This window comes from Cottoperca gobio, chromosome 12 (genome assembly GCF_900634415.1).
Source record: "Cottoperca gobio chromosome 12, fCotGob3.1, whole genome shotgun sequence".
Taxonomy (NCBI): Eukaryota; Metazoa; Chordata; class Actinopteri; order Perciformes; family Bovichtidae; genus Cottoperca; species Cottoperca gobio.
In genome coordinates this window covers 9,256,461-9,282,502 of record NC_041366.1, presented here as the reverse complement: position 1 = coordinate 9,282,502, position 26,042 = coordinate 9,256,461, and the positions used below count along the sequence as shown (strand labels likewise).

Sequence of the window (26,042 nt, the reverse complement as noted above, 5' to 3'; positions counted from 1 at the left end):
TTGTATGCAATTAAAGCATTTGAGTATTTATAGTAGTAAAGTAATGTACTATGGATCAAGAACAATAGAGATTTTTGCTTAACTTCACAATCTACTCACTTTTTAAGAGGATTGTGAAGAGATGCCTTAAACCTTGCATTCTTTTGAATGGCCAGCAGGGGATTGACAAGTCTCTACCACAGCGCTGTTCAGTATTCGGTTGTACTAAAAGACACTCTAAGGCAGACATGTCAAACTCAAGGCAATTATATCCAGCCAGCGATAATATGAATATTATCCAATACGTCTATCCTGTTCAAGAAATGTTGACCCTGTTTGGCCATCGACGTAGTCCTAGTTTTTAATTTTGGCCCTCTCTGTGATTGAGTTTGACACCCCTGCTCTAAGGAGTCAGCTGTAGGCCTATATGTTTTCTAGTAAGTAGCCTACATTTAGTCTTAAGCATGTTTTTTTTGCTAGCCAAAGTTAGCATCCCAATAATAATATGCACCTTGCTGACAAAGCCAGCCAGCGTAGCGTTTGTTTTGCTTACGGTACCTAGCTCGGCCGGGCCTCGCTCCTCCACAGCTCCACTCTCTCGTCCAAAACCAAGATGGCGATGGCTTCATCATTCATTCAGCTGTTCTTTATGTTTAGTGCTCATTAGCTAATGTTAGCATGCTAAACTAACATGGCAAATATGGTAAACATCGTACCTGCTAAACATCAACATGTTAACATTGTCAGTGTGAGCAAGTTATCATGCTGATGTTGTGATGTGATTCAGCCCTTATTTAAAATATGAATGTAGGCCAAACTGTCTGACTGTGAAAATCAATGTCACAATCATAGAAGTTCAATTTCAAATTCAAAAAGCTAAATTCTAACATGAAGGCGTTCACTCTCTGATGTCAGTGATGTGGAATGAGGACATGTCATGACTATAGATTGCAAGCCGTGTCCATACATCCATCAACTTTCTCAACAAGTCACAGGAAGTTCATTAATATTTTACCGGCGACCTGAAACGCAACTGATGTTACAGAATAACCGGGAACTAGCTCACCACTTCTCAACTTCTGTCAGAGACACTGGCATCGAGATATACACCCACTTGCTGCAACACATGATTATATACTTATATTTGCTGTGTTCCTTGGGGCCCCCTGGTGAATCTGAGTTTAGCAGCACAGGGAAGATAAATGACACAATTAAAGAGTGCTTGATGGCACCTCGGTGACTAATGGCTTTCCCTTCCTGCTCGTCTGAGCACAGACAAACACAGTAGTAAGCAGTAAGCAGAGTATGTGTGTTCTTCATTGATGGACACATGCTTGTGTGTTTATGTGAGTGTGTCTACACTGTGCGTGGGCTGGAGGTTTGTTGTAGGAATTCAACTGCCAGATAAACACTAAGTAGACATCAAAACAATCAGAGTGAGATTACCACGTGAAACGGCTGCAGTTTTCTTCCTTTTACCCTTTGCTTACCTTTGAAATACTATGCTGAACGTCTGCAACATGTTTGTTTTACATCTGTATAACAAATCATACTAAAACTAGGGAACTATGCATCATTTGCTGCAAATGGTAGCATGCCAGATTAGTTTATAAGCTACAGTGGTAATGCTAACATAATGTTAGTTCCAAGGCCACTTACGTTAGAAAAAGTCAACAAAGCAAAAGTTAGCATGTTAGCTAATGTAGGATGTGCGTGTTTATAGCTCTGTAAACTCAACGAGTCGACTGTAAGTCTACTGTGTGTATAACAATGTGCTGGATGCATGTAGCCTAACACACATTGTTTACAGTGACTACTTTTTGTGTGGATGTGGCAAGGGTAGGTGATGGGGTTTTCCTGCCTTTACTTCCTGTTGTATACCCTATTAAAGGCTAACAGTCCACTGGTAGCAGACAGATAGGACACTCATGTGGTAATTAGCTCTGCTCATTAAAACTGACCTTAGGCTTTGTTCTGCCATCTGGACACACCGTCATACCTCCTGTTAGACGTGTGTGTGTGTGTGTGTGTGTGTGTGTGTGTGTATAACCAACATGATTTCCTTTTTCCTCACAATCCTGGATGGGAAATGACCCCACCATCTCTATCTAGATATCTGTCCCTTCACAGAACATGTGCATTGCAAACATTGCAAACAGTTTTGAATGAAGGATCCTGTGAGGGGAAGTGCAGAGCCTTGTGTAGCAGATAAAACTGGGTTTTTATTTTTTAAATAAATAGTTTTTCTTCTTAAAAAAAGCGACTTGTTTCAGTCACATTTGTTGGACTATGGTGATCTTTTATATTGGCATACAGTGCGTTCAGTGTCTTCATGATGACACAGCTTACCATGCGTCCCCGAGGTTCTTTACCAAATGTAAAGCTGTGACTCACCACAATACTCTTTGCGTTCTCAGGACTTCTTTATGGTTTATGTCCCAAATGCTTGTACAGAAATTGGAAAATGGACATTTGTGTATTCTGCTCCCTCAGCATGGACTATGTCGCAGAATGACTCAATTAAGTTTTTTGTCTCCTTTTTAAATGTTATATGTCTGTGACTATCGTTTTTTTTTTGCCTGTCTTGGTCAGGTCTCCCATGAAAAGAGATTCTTGATCTCAATAGGACTCTCCTGATTAAATAAAGGTTAAATAAATAAATGGACTACAACTCGCATTTCGTTGCTCGACAGAATGACAATAAACGAACCTTGTAACACTTAACAAGATTCTGTAACACTTTCTAAATGAGCTGCATTTTGTTGTAATCTACACACATAAAGAGAACATATGGCACCACTGCTAATCACACTCTTGACATTCATTAGCATTATATCCACAAGAGCAAAATCACTAGGCCATTGTGGGTGCGTGGTCAGTTTTGCATTTATTTAATCTTTTTAAATGTGTAGTGGTGGACCACGAGGAGGCACACAGATAGTCGCTTCCTAGTTTCACGGTAATTATGAGCAGGACTGTCTTTTTTGACAGTTGTAACCAGGTGACCAGCGGAGACTCTGAAGTTACTGCCTGAGATATAAAACGCTAATAAGTGAACTTTAAAAGGTGCCGCTAGGCAGATTTAGTTACCTTTGGACAGAACCAGGCTAGCTGTTTCCCACTGTTTCTAGTATTTATGCTAAGCTAACAAGCTGCTGGCTGTAACTTGATCTTTAACTAAAAGATATGGGAGTAGTTCTGATCTGAAAGCAAATACAGTACATTCAGTGGGTTCTTCCTTGGCCCATGATGCACCCTTCCAATAGGTTTCATGAAAATTAGGCCAGTAGTTTCTCCGTAATCTTTTGGACAAACAGACAAACAGAAAACATAACCTCTCTAGCGGAGACAATAATATCTAACATAATCACACTACTATAACACATCATCCTATCACATCACTTCTGACAATAAGTTGCTCGCCTGTCGTACATTGTTGTGAGTAGGACCGGCAGACAAGTGCAGGGAGAGCAGTGAGTCACACCACCCTGCTCACCAGAACCCCATTTGAGGGAGAAACAGAGACAATGGCCGAGTGAGACAAGTAAGAAATATGCACGTCTGCAGCATAATTCATTGTGTATAGGAGGGAGTATAGCTGTGTGTGGGAGAGAGGGAGCAGCAAAGAGAACACAGTAGGTTTGTTGAGCAGCTCTCTGCAGGACAAAAGCATCTTTCTAAGACACATGCCTATAGCTGATTACAGAGACCGCAGGCAGCATAGATCACATTTCATACAAGTTACACACTCCAGGCTTCATTCACACTGAACATGTTCCAGTTCAGATTGAACATATTCTTGCTGCTGGGATGTGTTGAAGACTATATGAAATACAGCATCATTGTTGCTGCCTGTATATTTCTATAATTGGGGCATCTTAACTTTAACTGTCCTGAAACCGAATTGAAAGTATTTATAGAACATGTTATTGTTTTACGTTAGTGACACCTGAAGAAGAATCTAAGTCTACTTGTGACTCCTCATCACAGGTTATGCACATAAGTTGTGAGCAGTTCAACCACAGAGGGTTTTTTTCTTTCTGAGATTCTGAAGATTTTATAGACCCGAAGAAGCAAAAGTGTCAAATACTATAGAAAACCCCCCCCTACATTTTGCATAAGAGCTTGTTTTCTCATTACTTGAATCAGCCAATGACCCCTGAGATCTATATTGGGAAGCCCCGACTCCAAAGTTGGGAACCACTAGCTTCCAAATGACAGAATATTTCCCCTGTAAAAATGGACAGGATACAGAAAAGGAAGCAACTTCAGTGAAATACGCCAAATATTGTTTTGTTTTTTACTACAAAACACAGGCTGATAAAAGAACAAAGTAGCATGATAGTTGAGATGTTGTACTAACTAACATTACATGAAGTTAGAAAACGTCTCATAATTCAAACCACAAGACAACATAAAAAAGGAAATTGAACAATTACAGCACTTAAAGACAAATGCAAACAATATGTAATATAATACAACAAACAAATGTATACCACACTTGAATATTAATAAATAGGAAATTAAAACATTATTATTTTTTAAAATCACTGGAGCAGACACAGTTTATGATTCATGTGCTAATAAAAATCCTTCAGGTTACAAAGGTTATTTAAAACGTAGGCGTGCACTCTCAAACGCCTTCTGGCATCATTTACATGTGATTCAGATGGTGTGTATCACTGCCAACTGCTTTAAAAAGAGTTAGAGTGTGTGAGTGTGTGTGTGTGTGTGTGTGTGTGTGTGTGTGTGAGACTTGCATACTAAAGTCAGTGTCAGTATGACGAACTGTTGCTAAGCAGCGGTGGTTGCTAGGTGGTGGAAGGGGGAGGGGAGACAGGTTTGCAGTTAGGTATCTGAGGGCTTACCTCTGCATGTGTGTGTGCACGTGTGTGTGTTCCCTTGGATTTATTTGATTTAAATATTACTACTAGTGCGAGGATAGAACGTATGAGTTCTACCACAAAGATAGCTGCCGTTTTGGACGTAAGTTCTGTTCACAGCAAACTTCAGCAGGAAAAAGGAAAGTGTTTCTGATTTCACCCAGAAGCAATTTACTCATTAAAAAACAGACAAAAAAATGCTGTCTCGCAGTGTCAGATTCAGCAATGGAAGGATGATTATGAGTCATTTAGTTTGTCTTGTGTTGCAGATTCATCAAGGGAAGCTGCAAAATATCTGGCAGAGGAACACAGAGTGAAACCGGAACACTCCTCGGCTTTCCCCAGGACGATTACTGTATTATACGCAGCAGGGGAAAGCCTCACAGTTTGCCGGCTTCGCCTCTGCGTGTGTTCACATATTTTACAGCTTGTTCTGCACATTCTAGACAGGCATATTTGGCCTCTAGCTACAGTTTCTAATGCTTATATCTTTTTTTTTGTTTTTTATGTTTTTACTTATCAGCAGGTACATCACTGAACATACTGTGCATCCCTAGCCGTTGTCGCTACTGTCAGATGTCTTCAAATCCAGTTGGGTAAAGGCAATGGTGGGGGGGTTGGCCGGGCGAGACACAGGCAGCCATTTGTACTCGAGGTCCTGCGATGGAGGATCCAAACACCAGTCGTAGTGCTTTAACAGGTACATGCACGCTTCCTGAGCAGCAAAACAAGAGAAGAACACGTTTTTCTGAATGTGTTGTAGCTTCAGTATCTTTGCTGCACTGACCTAAATGGAACTGAATGATATTGTGAGATAAAAAGCAGTGGGGGTGGCAGTGACAATTTCCTAATTTTATAACAGTGCAAAAACAAAATGTTAAACCAGAAGGCAGTTGGCAGAGCGAGAGCCTACGCCAACGCTGAATAAGTCTCCAAGTGTTAAAGCTACAGCCTCTTCAACACTTTGTTTGTTTGTATGTTGCTTTGCAGCTTTGAAAGTAGGAACGCAACGCAACACCTTTTAGCAGCCAAGCTGAAACAGAACATTTTGTTCATGGGACTTGGTTGTTTGACTCAAATGATAAGCACGTTCTTGATATCTGTGCTCATTTGACCAACAAGCAGAGCTCAATAAGAGCTTTCTCTATAAATATAAAGAGGCTGGATTTGGCCAGTGGCTCAGGGAGACGTCTTCCAGCTTCTCATTGGAGAATATCAGTTATATCCTTAAAAGGGAAAAGGGAGGCATTTGATTTGATTTGGGAACCCTTCATTCATTTTATGAAAAATGAAGTTATGTCTGAAGTATTACACAAAGCTGAGGATAGGGGCAATGTTTCAGTGACAAAAGGCTGGGAGGGAAAAAAACATTTTACTTGATTCTTTGTTTCATCTTTTTTTAAATTGATCATTTACTTTGATTTATGCTGTCTTACATTATTCCATTTTTTTTATTTAAGAAATGTCCTGTCATTTTTTTTTAATTCAATGATTCATTAATTTTAGCTATGCTATCCTGATTATTATTATTATTTTTCACGAAAGATTTGGTGTAAAAGTTGAACTATGGTACACCATAACAAGTGCACTCAGAGCTTCATGGCTGGTGATACCATAAGCCAGCATTCCCTATTGTCACAGAGCAATCGCATTCACCCGCCTTCCTCCACTTTGTGAAAGAAGATTTTCCTGATAGAGGGGGAGGAGCACGATGATTGAACGGGGATGGAGGAAAGAAGCAAGGGATTTGGGGAAGGATGGTGATGGTGGGGGTGGGAGGAAGGAGGGAAGGGGAAGGATGAAGGAAGGAGGCGATGAGTCACATCTCTGACCTAGATCCCTGTGGTCTACTTTTTACTCTGTTCACACCCTCCTGTGTGTGTGTGCATGTGTGCGTGTGTGTGTGTGCGCAAGTGGTCAGTCTGCCGTAAGCCAATCAGACACACTTTTTTTAGCACTAACAGAGCAGGATACAGTGACGGATGATGTTCAACGTGAGCATCAATAGTGCAAAATAAACCTCAACATGTATATGTGTGATTATATTGCTTTGACATTATCATATAGCAGGGTTGGCTCATGCTGCTCAATGTTGTTGAGAGCAACGTTTACTGAAGGGACTGAGAGAACTCCTAATCTAAGAGAGAGAGAGAGCAGGGTTGACCCCATTGCTATGGATGACATCATGTTTCTGGATTAATTTAGTCTGCAGTGATTGGTCGACAAGCTAGTTGACAAGCCTGTGTCAGTGAATGTGAAATAAAATATTCATCAATATATGAAAATGAACTATACATTAACATTAATAAAAAATAAAACGTTTTAATATCTATTTAATATATATATATAAAATATAATATATAGATATTATCTATCTATATATCTATCTATATATATCGATATATATATATAGATGGTTACCCATTGTCCATTTGGAGAGCAATAGTATGACAGCAATGTACTGCCTACTTCATCCCATTCATGCCACTTGCTAAAGCAATAAAAAACAAGGAGCCTCTGGTTATCTAGAATAAGTAATCCAGTGTTAAATAATGAGATATGATTGTCCTGCTGAACAACGAGGAGAGAACAGATCATTAAACCGCTTTGACATTTCACCGCAGCTCTATTCTATCAAGCCCAACATTTACAATGACTCATGAGTGTGTGTTTGTGTGTAGGATTGAGTCATCCCTCACAACGACAGCTTGCAGTAACACCTCCATCCATGTTATGTTTGTATGCATGAGTTGCTCATCAATAAATCAGAGAAGACTAACAAATAGATTCTGTTTTAGAGACTGTAGTCTACCATCTATGGTTAAATAACCTTCAAAGATAGGGTGGGTAATATGTTTTTGAAACATTTCTTGTAGTTCTCTTTACATCTGTGACTAGTCGCAGGACTGTAATAAACCCACTTGCCTGCCTACCTGCACACACTCTGCCCATGCACCGGATTCTTCTACAAACTGCGAGCTTGACAGCTGTGAGTACTAACAAAAGCACGTTTGTTGTTTACATTCAGTATGATATGTTTATGTTTATAAAGATATATTTGGGGAGCGGCTTTGTAGGGAGGATTGAAAGGACGGGCTCTCAGTTTGGCCAATTTGGCGACTTTCTCGCTATATTTCGCTCGTGCTCCAAACTACTTTCATTGGACAAAGTCCCAACACTGGGCTGGCTATTTCACTTGGAATAACTTTTTAAAGCTTACTCTTGCTGGTTTCTCCAATGTTACCTACCCAACCTTTAAGTGTGTTAGCCAACATTACGACTAACCACATGTGAACTGCAGAGATCAGCCTACAAACACTGACTGTCCAATCATCTCTTAGCAACTGGGCACCGCATGCGGTTAAAACAGCGATGCTCAACTTACGACCCGTGGGTGGCCCGACGACCATTTTCTAATTCACAATGAAAATATATTTGACTTTTAATGTAAAAAAGATGCTAGATTGCATAAAAAACCCATCAAAAATAGATCAGGAGAGCTTGTTTATCTCTTGTATGCCCCAACAGGACCTGGCTCAGCCCCGAATGTACATAAAGCTTGCGACAGAGTCCATTAGGTTCCACTGAATTGGTTGTAACTAAATAATGAATGATAATTTTATCAGAAATTTAAAAACCACACAAGGTTTGGGAATCCAGTTCCATCCAGTTCAGCAGGTTTCTAATTAAAACCTTGGGAATCACTGTGGTTGTTTTCAGGCTGCTGTCACCTCCACTCCCCAGTGTCGAGGCTCACAGCACATGCATAGACACACCTGTTTTCAGAGGGAACATCCTCACATGGGAAATAAATCTCTCTCCTTCCTGTTATCACACCTGTAACACACCTGTTGTGTGTATGTGTGAGTGTCTATGCGTCTCCTGAGTATATAGGCAATGGTGACTAAGGTGAGTGCCGTGGGGACTGGCACGCGTTTCAAACAGGACATTCTGTACCTGATTCTCCGTGTTAGTGCTATTAAATCTTTCATTTGAGCAGTGCTCGTGGTTCAAGCTTTGTTTCTCTTTGTGCAGGCCCTCCATAACGGACAAAAAGGTTTTTCCCAAAAAGCTTCCCAATCTTCACTTCCCTCTTGGTTGGAAATTCCCATTTCCCTGTCCTCTTGGCAGTAAATGATTGAGGAGAGACCAACAGCAAGACCTCATCATATTGTTAAAGGAGTATTATTTCTGTGAAGTTTGTTTATGTATGACTACTGCAAATGACCAGATGTACTCTGACAAGGGCACAAATGCAAAAAGTGGACGCAGTTCTGTTAATAAGACATTGACGGTCTTCATTTATAAATACATTGCATTTTTGTTTGGTTGCAAAACCAATTATATTTCTTAGCGCTCCAGTTTGGGGCTACAGAATGTATATATATCTATTTTCAAACATAATACTTAATAATATAAATTAAATGATGAAAATACAGCTTTTGTAAAGTTTTTGTTTACACCACATGCAGAAAATAGGGCTCATGAAATTCAACATCCATAACCGTGATCTGAAAATCTAATTTAAATCTATTTTAAAGACTTTTAAGTGAAGTATGTTTTTTTAGTTTTTTAGTTCAGTTTAGTTAAATAGGTTGAACTACTGTAGACAAATAAGGACGACCTAACCTCTATCTCACACCAATGATCTTGTTAGCGTTACAGTACTATTTCTATACATTTAGAACATATTCAACATCAACTCTGTTACATCCTCTCCTCACTCTCTGAAGAGGGTAAACAATAGACTGTATAAAAGAAGTGGACATAGCCACCGTGACGCCAGCCATTGGTTTGTGGACTACAATTTGAACATTTTGAACTTCGCCAACTCGGCTTTTTGGAGGCAGAAGGGACCATATTTGGACGAGAGGGTGGAGCTGGGATCATAATTGTATATATATATATTGTACTAACCTGAAAGAAATAACAGCCGACTCCTTAGAGCGTCTTTTATACAACGCCGTGGTAGCGACTTGTCAACCACAAGGTAACCACGCCCTAAAGCATACCCTGCTTTACTGTCTATTTTACTCTCAATGGGACAATCATTTACAAAATCAACATCATACTGTATTGAAGAAAAAAAGAAACTAGTGATAGTGACCATAAACTCATTCACATGTGGCTTTTTGGCTTCACTTTTCAGAGCCGGAGGTTGCCCCTGTGGACAAACACAGACAAACACATTTTAACTTATTCTTTGTGTCCGTTTCTCTGGTTAAAGAACATTCATCAAGTTCAACCGAAAGTCAGCAAGAAGCAAGAAGAAGTCAATTTCACAGACCGTGGCACTAATGACTGTGTGTGTGTGTAATTGTATGTGTATGTGTGTGTGTGTGTGTGTGTGTGTGGCAGAGTTATGAGCAAAGAAATGGAGTCACCTTAAGGAAGACATCATTAAGTTTAGTTCCAATGCAGCCTCTTGCCCCGTTGCCAAAGGAACACAGGAAGTGCTCCTGGCCTGCGTTCCTGCAAATACAAGACATAGTTACACATAAATAGTTGAAGAAACACAAAACTGTATTGTTCAACAGGACTGGATGTGAATTCCATTCATAGTTGTTCCCTTAGCAGAATAATGACCACTGTTGGCCTCTGTTGCATGCATCTAATAAAATGTCAAAGAAGGAGCTGTTATCCATAGGCTGATCACCAGATGTGACATCATATGAGGATCAGATGACGATAGGCAGACTCTCAACCAATGACAGGGCCTGAATGTTGGCCAGTGCTCATATAAGTAAAACTTGATCATATGTATTTTAGAATTGAATGTGTTCATCATTTCTGTTTTGGGCATCAAGAGACAATCTTGTGGACAGAAATGAACTGTCTGACGGTGCGCGACAACACGACGTGGGCCTGAATCATTGTCACATCTTGACACATGCTGACTGTCTGACTCCCTTTTGCCATACCTGCTGTAACTTTCCAATTTCTCCTCTAAACATATACCTAAAAACAAGGAGATACTGGTTGTTTCCAGACGACAGGTTTGTCAACAGCCAGCTAATGCAGGCCATCTCTTCCCTCTCACCACTAATGCATCCTGTCTTCCTGAAACCTGAGCTCTGATTAAAGGCAAACAGGAAGCATTAGCGGTGTTTATAGTCTGGGTCCAGTGTGTGTGAGAGGCTTTGTGTTTGTGAGATAGAGACAGAGAGAGAAGGGAGAATATTAGTGTTCTCTGCAGCATCTGTCTAATGGTTTAATGCACTATTAGGTTCATCCTGAAACAGTAGGATATGTAGCGTACAATGCAGTCCTGTAATACTGAGACAGGGAGAGAAGAGGAAGTCTTCCCAAGCAGTCCAGCATGAGTCTATAACAAATATGCTCAACGGGTGGGAAGTATCATTACATTACATTGTAATACATTTTTCCACTATAAAGTGTAATGAGAGAGCAGTGTAAAACGCCATGACATTTAATTCATCCTGTTAAGTATTAGTTTTGTGAAAGATGAAAAACAGCTCTGACAGAGGTTAACAATCTAAAACATATTTGACTTCTGGCTGCATGCTCTGGTTTAGTATACATAACTATATATCTGAATATGGATGTATCACATTGACATTTATCACATCAGTGGAGATTGATAGTAGGAAATGTTTCAGTGATCTAAAACATTAACGGTTAATGCCAGATGTGTGATTGTGTGTCAGTCAGAAGCACCTCTTCAAGACAACTTGAACACCCGAAAAAGCCCAAATCTAGAGCCGATGTGCCCATGGACGGCCTTCGCTCCCAGTCAGCCAAACAGTTGACCAATCAGAGTTTATTAGGCGGGATTCAAAATGGGGACATCATCTTCTCACATAGCTAACCTGCTACATTGATGAACATTTTCAAAAGAAAACATATTTTCATATCCAATGTGACAAAAAGGAAAGTTCATGTTCTCACATTTATACAAAACTAGCAACACAACCCGCTGCAGTAGCTTGGATTTTTTTAATCTGTGTTTTGTAGCGTTTCCGATTAATTTATCTACGTCCGGAGCCTGTGTGGGCGTTTGGCTGATAGGTTGTTAACTTGCCAGCTCTACTATTTGCCTCCAACTGGAAAAGCACACAAACCACAGGCTGACAAAACAGTATATACTGGGACACACACAGACCACAATATATGCAATTATCGCACAGGAACACACACGGATGATGTGGTTAAACTGTAGTTGTTGTAGGTTGGGCTTGTTATGTAACAGGACTGCGGCCATTAAATTAAACAGCCAGGTGGCAAGGGAAGGAGCCCGGCAACTATCAAGGCAGACAGGAAAAGAGTCTCCAGGAAGACTGACAGATGGAGAAGCAGAGAGAGAAGCAGGTAGGAGGAGAGAGAAGCAGACCGGAAGATAATTAGAGGGTTGGAAGAGTAAATACAGCAAACACACGGACGGACAGACGGAAAGAAAAACCGTAACGTCCTGAGGGAACTTCACTAGTTTGAGCAGCAATTGAGACATATACTAGTACACACACACACACACACACACACACATTATTATTATTGTAATAATAACTTTATTGATACAGTAATGTGGTTGAAACAGGACAAATATACTACAGTTCAAATGGAATTAAACTTTAAGAGTAATATAAAAGATAGAAGGCAATAACATTAAAAAAATATATATTTTAAATCATAAATTGGATTTATGATTATTTTGATGAGTGATTTAAAAGATGTTGCTGATTCTACAAGTCACTTTGTTCAATAGTGAGTATTTACTGCAGCACACTGTATGTGGGATCAAACCAAAATAAAAGGCAGCACATATGTTCATTGTAATAAAGGATCATGTCACCCAATGGTGCGGCTTATTTTTAATAGTTTTTTGACAACAATGGAGATCTACTGCACAGATTCAATTCTGTATATCAGGGTTGGCTATACAGACAATACTCGTCAGCTGGATCAATTATTTATTGGTTTTAGTCTTTAATGGGATTTGTTCACTGTAAGAAAAATATAATACAAGACGTATCCTTTAAGGATTAAAATGCTCATATGCTTAAAGTCTGAATGTGTCTGACCTTGACCTCGCTATGGCCAAACTTCAGGCATGTACATTTCACATTTTCTGCCATATTTATTTGATATTCTTGCAAAGGTTTTACATCATATTGTCTCATGGTAAATGTCCTCTGATTCATTCCATAACCCCATCCCAGGATGTACGCACGCACGCACGCACGCACGGACAGTTACCATGGCAGCAGCTATCCGTCTATTCATTCATAGATTTTTGTCATAGTGTTCTGTTGCTTTTACGTACACTTCACTAACACTCATTACTAAGTTTATATTGAGTAATGCTAATTAGATCATCACAAATATCATTCATAAATAATATTTTTTAAGTGTCATTTCATTTTAACTCTAAGAATTGATTTTAATTCCTTTTGTCCTTCCTTCAGTCATTTACAATAATGTTTCCTTTTGGTGAATTATTAAAGATTTCCTTAAAAGTATGCGGTATATATATATATATATATATATATATATATATATATATATATATATATATATATATATATATATATATATATATATATATATATATATATATATATATATATATATATATATATATATATATATATATATATATATATATATATATACCTTTACCTTTGATAAATCCACCCAGTGAAGGTTTATGTTGTAAGAAATATAAAATTACAATATAATAATAAACTGGTAAACACAGTTTAATCGTCACATCCAGACAAAATATACAGAAACGTGTTTTTAAAACTGAATTATTTCTTGACCTTGAACAACCCTACAAGATAGTCACTGCTTTGTGATCATGCTTTCAGCAGCTAAAGAAATAGAGAATGATTAAACTGATGCTGTTAAACATGTGTACTTCTGTGTCTGTGTGATTGACATGTCATTAACACTAAAACGTGTTCTTATAACGGTGGGTTTCACTGATAACAGGGAAGCCCCGGATTAAAAGAGGACATTTCATTTTATAGGAATCCTCTTCTGCAGGATAGCATCATCTCTGACTCATCTCTCTGTACACCATCAGACTCGACAGGGCATCATTCTCCCCCACCACACACACACACACACACACACACACACACACACACACACACACACACACACACACACACACACACACACACACACACACACACACACACACACACACACACACACACACACACACACACACACACACACACACACACGGGGGGGAATCCCAATTGGTAAAAATGGTGTCAGGTGACTAGTTTCCATGGCAGCAGCTACCGACATACATACATTCATAGATTCCCCCCACCCCCCCGCTCTGATGCCTGAATGAACAAGCACATGAATGAGAATAAACAGGTGAATGGAGGAAGTGGATGAATAGAAAAACGGTTGACTGAGAGAGTGAATTGGTAAAAGAGCCAGATCAGCTTTCATTTCAGAACATCAGGTAGCAGACGGGGAGCGAGGGAGGGGGCCACCTTTAACTGTTTCTTTGTGTATCTCTATTGCGTTCATGGTTTTGGTTTGTTTTCCTCAAAAATGATCGTCATGGCTGCCTGTTCCGTGTGATCAAGTGATCAAATCAGATTTGTGTTAATCTATCTGCATCGGTTGCTACGGCAACAATGTGGGCATATGTATATGAGGCGCTAATTAGCGTGATTTTTAAATACAGAATCAGAAGACGAGCTGCAGTCTAGACGCGTAGACAAAACAAGATTACTAGTCTGCTGTGCATGGAAGGATTATTTTGACAAAACGAATATATAATCGATGTAATTTCCATTGAGTTATTAAGTGAAAACAAATGACATAAAAACGCACAATATTCAGAACACACAGACATAAATACACTTTTCTTCATTCATTGTTCTTTTAAATTTAAGCCTGATTTGTTTCTCTTTAATTGTTTTGCTCTTGTCGTCTTTGGGGCTTTTTGGAGGAACCCTAACTTCTAAATTACAACGTGTGTATGGTCTGCTTCATATTCATTTTCTTCTTAAATAAACTCTGAAGATCTTTACTGTAAGGAGGACACGCCTAGGACATTTAAGTCTAGATGCATATCCGCAACGAGGTCTAAGCTTAACAAACGGAAAGACTTAAAGACAACTCTCAGATCCTCACCTTCCGCTCCATCTCTCCGGCAGGAAGTCGTCCGGCTGCTGGAACACCTCTGGATCTCGGTGGACGGAGTGGCTGATGTAGATTGCACCGTAATCCTTTGGGACATGAAACCCTGCGAGCGTGGAGTCCTACACACACACACACAGAAGGAGAAATCACATTATTATATATCTTAATCGTAATGTAATTAACTGACATTGCACTGAGAGTAGGCTGTTCCTCACAAGAGTCACAAACATACTGCTCATTGCTCGGTTCAATCATGCAAATGCTGAATCCTGCTTCACATCTACAACACGTATGTATTTGAAAGACTCCAGGATTTAAAAGCAGATTGTAAGTATTGACATTGCACCCAATAAGAAAGCAATGTGAGCTGGGAACACTGCAATGATGCAACTTTAAGAACATGCCCTTTGAACCAAAATGAACGGGAGACTACACTGATGTTTGGCTCCAATGAAAACTGCAGTTCCATTTGAAACAAAATTTCCCCGAGTTGATTTTTAGCGAAAGGAGCCACCTTGGGGCAGAAAGACCACTTACCCATTTGTTGGCCTTTTAATTCACTTCTGCACTACATCCATTAGTAGCAGCACTAATGGACTGCCACAGAACAGCATCGCTGTTTCTATTTCCTCTACCCCCCCTCTTTCTCAGTGTTCTCTCCGTCTCTCTCTGCTGGAGTGGAAAATATTTTACAAATCTCTTTGTTTCTCCCGGTTCTCACTGAGAGATGTCTCTGGCCTCGCTGAGTTCATTTCTCTCCCCCTCTTGATCTCAGACACACACAAACACACACTCACGCACAGTTGCTAACACTATCGCATATCTTAGTTCCACCTGGATGGAGCTTCTACTTTTTCCACCTGATTGTGAATACTAATAATCTCTCCCTGCACACATAAACATCTCATCAACTCTTTACACTTCCTTTTCTTTGTATTATTAGTGCGTTTGAGGTTTTACAAAAGGTTTTGCTCTCTCTGGTTGTGTTGCTCGGTAATTATTACATATTAAAAACATCCCTGCGGTGCAGGCATGGGACGATTGGAAATCTCATGTCACGATTCTCCTGGACAAAATAATTGCGATTCACAATATTATCCCGATAATCATCAAAATATGCTTAAACTCTTAAAATGCCACTAACACATTTGCTACTGGAATAGCTTTACTTTACATTTTTCTTAAGAAACATTTGATTGCATCACAGATAGGACACCTATCTTTGTTATAGTGAACATCATTTTTAGTGAAAAACAAACAATCTTAAATAAGGTAATCATAAGCTGAATAAACAAATAGCAAAACTGTCTGAGTCTTTGCTTTCTTACATGATAATTCCTGCATTTTTTCTAACATCTCTACCATGATAGCGAGCTAAACATCTTTTACAGATTATCCCGATGATGGAAATTCAGCTAAAACCTACATCGTCCCGTCCCGTCCCTACTGCGGTGTCATCATTTGATACATTCTTCAGTAAAGCATAGGACCACGTGAGCACGAGCCATACATTTCAATATGGAATTCATTATACATCGCAACTTAAAAAGTCTATATATTATAGAAGTGAAACATTGGAGTCTTGTATTTGCACTCGTTCAGTGGCCAGTTGTCACAAATTAACTGCACGGCGTCTTCAGAGCTACTTTTGTACCATGTCTACTTGTCAACACAAACCATCTTGTCTACTTGTGTCAGCAAAGATATTCTAGTAATCCTTCCTCCCTCGATAATAACTAATCCAACCTGCATTTTTTATTTTATTTTTTATATCGTGGACCCTTGTGGATTCTTGGGAGTTCTTCCTTCTCTAAAGTTCACCCCACACGTCACGACCCCGCATCCCACTGAGGCCGTCAGGAATCAGAGTGTACTGGTGTGTTTCCCAGAAGGGACAAATGACTTTCCAGTCGGCTACACAGTGTCACTAGCAACACACATCAATCCCATCGCTAAACCCCGACCACCCCACTCCCTATCCTTCCGGGGGAGCGGAGCCAATCAATCGCAAAGACGGATCGATGCCTCTGATTGGGCCGTTACATAAGGCTGTTTGATGAGGTCATAATGATCAAAACACAGCCGGTGCGGGCGGAGGCGGCCCTCGGAGTAAGCAGTCGGTCAATCAAGAGACAGAATATCAGATTTATGTGTATAGCAGGCAGATTTCCACAGCATAGACGAGAATATTATAAACTTTCAACAATATTAAGTCAGTAAACGAAGCATGTGGAAACGAAGACTGCGTGGATTTAGAATAAACAAGGAGTGTACAAAATAACAGAAACATTTAATAATACATCCCTGCAGTTAATACCAGTTTCGATGAATTCCAGTTGCCTCGGTTATTGGTCCTATGACGTTTCACGCATTATGTTGCCATGAAAACACAATATGCTGCTCAAATACTGTCAGACCTCTGTTAAAGCGACACGCAATGCTGGTCGTTATCAATATAATGGGACTCACTTGTGTAGCAGCTTTACTGTACTTTCTGTCTCAGCCGCTACACTGCAAAAATCTTTCATGGTAGAAAAGGAAAAGTCTTAAATCAGGGGTGTCAAACATGCGGCCCGGGGGCCAAAACCGGCCCGCCAGAGGGTCCAGTCCGGCCCGCGGGATGACTTTGCAAAGTGTAAAAATTAGTTGTTTTGATCATTAAGTAAAATACTGTTCTAGATACCTGTGACGAAATGTTTTGTGCCTTTGTAGACACACTGATCTGTAAGTTGTAACACACATGTGTAAATGATAAACTGAGGCATACTGTTGTTGAAATTGCACTTATTTTTCTTAAGAAATTTCAGGTTCATAATATTTTGTAAAAAGATAGTTCATTAAATTTGAACAGTTTCAGAATGTACGTGTACTTCTTTGCACTAAAACGAAGGGAAACATTTGGAGTGGTCGTTATTTATAGGTTGTTATGCTGTGATGATACTGGTCCGGCCCACTTGGGATCAAATTGTGCTGCATGTGGCCCCTGAACTAAAGGAGTTTGACACCCCTGTCTTAAACAATAAAGAGCTGAACAAAAACTGAACATTATAAGATTGACTAAACTGGTATTTAGTTCAGGGCTAATACAATGCAGCATGAGGTGTTTGTGTTTCACTCTTGGTACTGTACTGTCCACACAAGAGAGAGGACAATAGAAGAGATCTACAGTAATATGTCGCCATCTAGAGGAAAGCAGTGAAGGAGTTTGTGCTTTGTACATTATGCAGTTTTAAGATCAACTAGATCACAACATTTTAAGCATTCAAGTTAATAAATAGTTGGTTCGTAATAATCCAATTGATTTGAAATTCTTATAGTTCACTTTTGTAGCTTGAAAATTTGATTAAAGTTGGTTTTGTATGTGTTTCCACCTTTATAATTTATGGAGCTATAAACGAAAATAAAAATGTAATAAAAGATATGATGTTTTCTTGATATTTCTTATTGTAGTACTCATACAGTAAAATAACCAGATGACATACTATATTAGTTGGGTTGTACTAACTTTGGGTTGCTCTTATTTCTGCTTACTATATTGTTTACTTTAACAAGCCAGGGATCTGAAGCTAATTCTACTGTTCAGGAAAACTGTATCTACTATGTGCCTAAAATGGTTGGAGTCCCATTTCATTTGTGTTTCACAGCTCAGTGGTTTCTATATGCTGGAAACACTTAAGACTTTTCAAATCCTGATTGGTGAAAACAAGTCAGCATCCCATGCAAAACTTGTATCTCCCACACTTCAAGATAAGGTCTGCAGACCAGAGCAGACTCCCCGTGATGTTGAAAATTAGTCGTCATGACCAAATATGTGATTTTAGAGAAGCGTGACACTGGATCTCTCACGCTCAGAACACAGGATAGAAAATACTCAAAGCTCATTCAGAACTATATATAGCAGTCCTACCTTATCAGCTATTCTGCGTCCACCAATGAAAGGAGGCCACAGCCTCTGAACCTCCAGCAGTACTAAGCGCAGGTAATCAGGCTCTTCCATCGCTCGTTGACGGGTCTTCTCATGGAAGGAGAAACATTTTTCCATTTTATTTAATAGGGGAAAGAACTGGGGCAAGTTAAGTTATGGCACACACATGGTTATTTCAGAGGCTTAATTTTTGCTCAGGAGGAAAATAAATAGTGTTAATAATTGTCACTTTCCATGTAGAGCGTCTTGAATCACACTAAAATGTGCCACCTGTGAACATTTAACTGTTTCAGAATGTTTCTTTCAGTAACGTCTTGTTGTCGTTTTGTCCCACGTGCATGCACGGTGTTTGCAAACCTGTTGGTTTCCACTGAGTGCCAGTGTGAAGGAGGTGAGCAGCGATGCCAGAGCTTTGGGGATCAGAGCTGAGATGAACAGCAGGAGATGCTGCGAGGCAGAACTGGAGTCGGGCAGCGGCAAAGAACCAAGGGAGCCGACAAAACTGTAAACAGCCGGCGAGGCAGAGAGGAGAGAGAAACATTGAGATTAAGATGCTAAATCAACAAATCATTAGCAATTAATATCATGGTAACCAGAGAGCGACAGACTATGATTTATGGCACAGCGGGAGAAAGCTTTATGCATAAGAATGCTGTATTTCAAAACATCGGACCTGACTGAACAGGATTTGAGAGAGTAGCAGAAGAAGGCGAAAGATCTGTCATTAGGTACAATTATATGTACCCGTAATAACTCTGTAAGGGAAGGTTTTTGTCTATGCTGGGTGTGTAAGAACCCAGATGTGTTCCTGCTTCTCTCTCTGTCTCTGTGTGTGTGTGTGTGTGTGTGTGTGTGTGTGTGTGTGTGTGTGTGTGTGTGTGTGTGTGTGTGTGTGTGTGTGTGTGTGTGAGAGAGACATATGCAGTCTCACCCCTGCGTGTCATTCTCCAGTTTGTCTTTGATGATGTCCATCAGTTTGTCTCTGGCGTCCAGAGCGGTGGAAAAACCCGACGACCACAGAGGAACCTTAACGTTGACCGGAGCAGAGATCAGACCTGCAGGGGGCAGAAGAGGAGTTTGTCACAAAAAGGGGAAGTGGAATATTTTGCAATACTGTATTGCAAAACAACAAAGCTGACTTACTAAATACGTCTGCAAGAGAAAGAAAGATTTTGTGTATTGTGACAATACCAGTGTTGCATTAAAATACTATCTTTAGAGCCGTTTCAAACTGATAGTTAAAGAAAGAAAAGGGGGCTGCTTAGGAAGGTGAGGGGCAGCTCTACACTTGTGCATCCATGCTTGGCTGTGTAATTGTAAAAGATAAACAATTAAAATAAGGGCATGAGTCAAGGTTTCAGTGTGTGTGTGTGTGTATATACAGCATATCAGCCTGCCCTACCATGCCAGTGCTGGGTGCAGAGCTGCATGATTTCCTGGAAAAGTTCAGGCTGCTCCTCCGCTCGCACGTTCAGAAAAAGGCCCAACACCAACTCTGTCCCCAGGCGCTTGAAGGCAGAGTACGCACACTGCGGACTGGCCACTACACACACACAGACACAGACACAGAACGATTTGATACCTTTACTGTCCCAGAACAATATGTCTGTAATGTAAATAAAACGTGACCTTAATGACCTTCTGCCAACAATCCCATAATGGAATGAGAATAGTACATATCAACTACACATCATGAAACTGTATGTACATTAATGAGGAAGGGGAAGTTGAAAATTTGCACAAAGACAAATAAAAATACGAAAGCCAAACCCAACAGGAATATGAGGAAGCATGGGAGCCAATCTCTTATTATTTCTCCAGCTCGTTTCCAACTATACATACTATATGTTACACACACACACACACACACACACACACACCTCCGACCTTGGTTTTACATCACACACACGACCTTGGTTTTACAACACACACACACACACACACACACATATACACACACACACACACACACACACACACACACACACACACCCTTGGTTTTACATCACTGCTATTATTTTTCATCCAAATGTCTTTTATATTTCATATTTGCAGCTTGTGAATACATTTTCAACCCGCCGCTTTGGATGAAAGTATCAAAAGAATGAACGCAAATGCTTTGAGTGCTGGTTTATGTGAAGCGTTACCTGAGAGAGAGGTCCTTCAGACAGCGCTCACACACACTGTGGAGAGAAAGATGTAGAAGAAACTCTTGGCACTTCTCAAACAAGATGAGAAAATAAGCCCTGGCAGTGCATTTTTCTAGATTCTGTACATTGTAACAATAACATAAGCAACATTATCAAGTTATTCCAGCGTTTGAATCCTTATACTAAACACAGCTTAATTATTTTAGGGATTTGTCGCGCCATAGAACTGAGATCTGGAGACACATTATTGTTGCGGCACAAAGGTTTTGGAATAAAGAATATGAATTTAATGACATTCAAGGTCAAAAAACACATATAAACACAAAAGCATCTATATCAACAGCATATCATGTGAATGAATGCTACAAGACTATATCTTAATAACATTTCTTTGCCTACCTGGTGATATAATCGTTTGATGATTTCAAACAACTTCCTGTGAACAGGCTGGAGAGAGACAGACGGAGAAGACATGCCTCCTCACCTAAAACACACAAATACAAGTTACTCCTATTTATTTGCAGAGCTCAATTTAAGCACATTTGTATAGTACACATTTATATATGTTCTTCTGATCTTATATCGCACAAGAGTAAAGTAGACATATTGTTGTGAATGGCAAAAGTGTTTTCTTTTTCAGTATAGAAATCATCAGTGGCTGCATCTTGGAAAGTATTGTTTGCTTTAGAATATTTGTTCTTATGTTCGTCACACCTTCTGTATTTTTGTTTCTTGGTCTAACAGCTTACTCAGTCAAAGTTCCTCGAGCATAAAATTCTGTTGCATTCGAAGCTCTGTTTTGCATTATTCGTGTGTGCATGTGTTTACCATTTGTGGTGACAACAGTGTCACCGTACATGTTGGTCATCAAGTCAGTTGGATCCTTCAGAAACATGTTGGACTTCTCTGAAACACACAACGTAAACTTTTTTTTAAAGAACACACACATGACTCAGTACACAATCAAACACACAATGTCCATGTGAGGGCTTGACTCTGCCTGCAGATGGTGTGCGCGTAAAAAAAAAGAAAAAAAAAAGGAGAGGTGGAAGTGTAACAGTTATCCAGTTCCAATGTAACAACACACCAGAATTCAATAATGCAAATAACACATCACTTCAAAAAAGTCATGTTGGGAAATATTTGATATATTATTGCAGTGTCTGTTCACACATAGACTCCTCTACATTTAAAAAAAAGTAACATCCTTCTTTAAAGGCTGTTTCTAATGTCCTTATAAAACACATAGGACCTTCTATAAGTTATATTGTACTTTAAGGTGAGTTTATAGCACCTTTATTGAACTGTCATGCCCAATATTTTTCTATTTTAAATAACTTAATTGTACTAAATGTATCTCACTTTTATTGTTAATCTATTAAACATTGGTGTTTGTATTACTTATATAGTGGTACTCTTGTTTAGATTGTTTTAAAGGGTAGCAGACTTCAATAGAACTTCATCTCAGTAACATTAGTGCTGTGGCTGAACCTGAAAAGGGGCTCTATTTAAGGAGATACCCCTACCGGAGGTAGAACAAGCTGGGAATGGTGTCATTTTATTAACCGTCTGGATCTCTAGTTTTTTGAAAAGTGATGTTGTAGTTGCAGCAACTCTGTACAAGATGGTCTATTAACCCTTTGCTTGCTGACACATAAGAAAAAAACGATAATTTCAATTATTGCCTAATTAGATGAATCAGCTGTTTATTTTTAGTACTGTTGGTTATAACTATGTATTTCATTGAAATATACATGTAGCAATATATGTTATGGGGTTTTAAGCTGGTAGGGGATTATTGGGCCAAATATTATACCCAAAATGTGTTCATTTCGACCAAAATTAAACAACTTGTGAGCAACAATACAGATGATTTAAATAGACCAGTCTCGGCTTGTTATACCTCCGGTAGTGTATCTCATTAAATAGAGCCTCTTTTCATCTTCGGACACATTATACTATTTCTGTGTTATGATAATCTATAAGGATATTAATTTCTCTTATCTATTCAGGAACTAATATGGACCTCATCCAAGAACCACCCGAGAAAAGGAGACGGGCAAGCAGCAGTGACAACTGTTTGATATGCCGTCACCCCTTCAATGCAGACTCTCCATTTGTAAAAAACCCAACACTGGAGAGAATCAAAGTGGTCATTTATGCTGCGGAAATCCATCAAGATGATGTACATGATAGGCTTTCTGATATCAAAGATGACATTCTAAATCAAAATGTTACAGTTAGATACCACATGAAATGCAGAGCTTGGTATACGTCATCAAGTAAAGTATGTACGACATGAGGCTGGCCCTAGTTCAACAGGGAGCACGGCTTGTGACTTGACCAAGGCTGAAACACAGAAGTCTCTGAATGATTACGATAAAGCAGTTTTGTGCTAGGAGTAAGGAAATCGAGAACACCATACTCTCAAAAACCAGAAAGCTTGTAACATTGTCCTCCCTACATGAACGATATATTGAGATACTCAATGAAGGTAGACCTTCTAGTACAAACATTGATCCAAGTTACTATCCCTCATGGAAGCTTAAGGAGAAGCTGAAGAAACGCTTTGATGATAAACTGTTATTTATAGCCCAGGCTGGCAAGTCCGATCTAGTTTGTTCCAGTGAGTTGAGCATCGGTGACGCTCTGAAGAAAGTTGCAACACTAAACCGTTAACCCATCTGGTGTGTCATCCCTTCAAAGTCTTTATAGTACCCAGGAGGAAGCAGACACTAGGATGATCCTGCATGCTTGCAGCCTGTCAGATGACCATAATAGGATCATAATTTGTTGCGATGATACCGATGTCTTAGTCTTACTAGTCTACTACTTCAGCAGAGGACCATTAGCTGAACATGTGTATATGTATGCTGGGCATTCCGGAAAGGAGCGCTACATTCCAGTACATCTGATTGCAAACGAACTTGGCCCGACAGTTTGTGAGTGTCTCCCTGCTGCCCATGCCCTGACAGGATGCGACACAACATGTTCGTTGAACAGAATAGGCGAGAAGACTGCCTATTCTAAACTGGTGAACAATGCAGACATTCTATCACAGTTAAAGACCTTCCATGAGGATAACGTGGACGACAGTGTGACTGTAGCTCGCGCCTATGCCCTACTATTGTACGGGAAGAAGATAAAGAACGCTGATACCCTTGATGAGTTGCGCTACATCATTGCAATGACGACAGACAAGTCCGCATCAATGCTTCCCCTTACGGAGGATTCCTTCAAACAACATGTCCTTCGAGCCAAATACCAAACACGGATTTGGTGTCAGAGTAACATCCCAAACCAAGTAGAGATTGAACCAGTAGGCCATGGCTGGCCTGCTTGCGATGATGGAGGCATCACTCAGACATTGTTCACTCAGGCACCTGCTCCAGTTGAGGTTCGAGACCTGACTCATCTGTACTGCACTGATAAAGACTGTTTAAATGGGAGGAAGTGTCCTTGCCTGCTTGCTGGACTAGAGTGCATAGATTCTTGTTCTTGTACAAACTGTGAAAATCAGAATAACAAACACGAAGAAGATGAAGAAATAGAGGTGGACATATAGACACTGCTATGAGCACAGTTCTACCGTGTGTGTCCCATTTAATCCCCTACCATCTTAAACCCCCATACAATATGTGCTACATGTCTATTTCAATGAAATACATAGTTATAACCAACAGTGCTAAAACATAAACAGAGCTGATTCATCTAATTAGGCAATAGTTGAAATAATCGTTGTTCTTATGTGTCAGCAAGCAAAGGGTTAATAGACCATCTTGTACAGAGTTGCTGCAACTACAACATCACTTTTTAAAAACTAGAGATCCAGATGGTTAAAATGACACCATTCCCAGCTTGTTATACCTCCGGTAGGGGTGCACCTATTTGTTGGGCCTTTTACCACAGAACCACAGAACCACATCCCGCCTTCTCCCCTTCTCTCTCTCTAGGCACACCTTTGCCTGAGAGCAAATTCTGACTCATTACTCTGAGGCAAAGGACACAAGGTCACTATATATGAGCTCACTAGAAACTAGATACACTCTGTAATATACCTGTGTATAATAAACCAAAAGGATATCACATGTAATACAATTACCAATAATTCCCGTAACTATAAATTACAGTTAGAGTATTATTGAGCTAATTTCAGTTGAACTCTGAAGATGCTGGTGCTCACCTGTGACGTACACACATACACATACACATACATGCACAGACACCACATACACCACATACCACACAGAATCTCTCTCATTCCCTGCACGGAGCAGATGAAGGCAGTCGGTCTGTTCAGCACGCGGCACTGAAACACTCTGCTTCGGTGCTTTTCGATCCTCTGCTGGCAGAAGCTCACCGGGTCCCGGTAGAACTCCAGCGACTTGTCCCCGAGTACCGACACGCCGGCATTTCCTGGTAGTTTAGACATTCAGGGACGACGTTGAAAACGCACTTTCGCTATACAAAGCAATTACGTTGAAAGGTGGATTCAATGAGGTTGTTAACGACTATTTTCTCAAACGACAGTGACAGGTTCAGAATAAATGCAGCTGTTAAATGCAGCTGTCATCGCCTGTTAATCATTGTAATCCGCGCGACTCTACCTGTGTGTCAAATTACTGCAATCTCATTGTTGATTTTTTTTTATCTGAGGTAACCGGCCTTTAACCGAACGAGTGAGGCGTTCAGGTGATGTCCGTAATTTAGGATTACCTGTTACTGATGCGTTACTGATAGTTCTTCGTCATTACTATTGCAGTATTACTTCTGCTGCTACTCTTATCAGTATGTGATACTATCACTGCCCCCAAGGTCTTTTGGGTAGGCTAATCTTAAAGAGCCCGGACAGGTTTTTATTTATTGACAAAATAATAATATACAAAATAATTTGGGTAAACATGAGCAGCACATACAGAACAGATATTATTGATATTACATATGAACAGCATTCAAAGAGAATATTAAAAA

General features: G+C 39.8%; 1 protein-coding gene across 1 annotated transcript; it reads right to left on the bottom strand.

Moving 5' to 3' along the window:
- Nucleotides 1-4,256: 4,256 nt before the first annotated feature.
- Nucleotides 4,257-25,742, bottom strand: LOC115016338 (putative cytochrome P450 120). Its single transcript, XM_029444006.1, has 12 exons — nucleotides 25,314-25,742; nucleotides 21,900-21,977; nucleotides 21,471-21,555; nucleotides 21,069-21,104; nucleotides 20,997-21,002; nucleotides 20,324-20,457; nucleotides 19,853-19,976; nucleotides 19,279-19,423; nucleotides 18,904-19,008; nucleotides 14,988-15,115; nucleotides 10,247-10,334; nucleotides 4,257-5,577 (listed from the first exon to the last, which is right to left on the bottom strand). The coding sequence occupies exons 1-12, from the start codon at nucleotides 25,501-25,503 to the stop codon at nucleotides 5,416-5,418; spliced, it is 1,281 nt and encodes a 426-aa protein (XP_029299866.1). The 5' UTR covers nucleotides 25,504-25,742; the 3' UTR covers nucleotides 4,257-5,415.
- Between the last annotated feature and the right edge of the window lie 300 nt (nucleotides 25,743-26,042).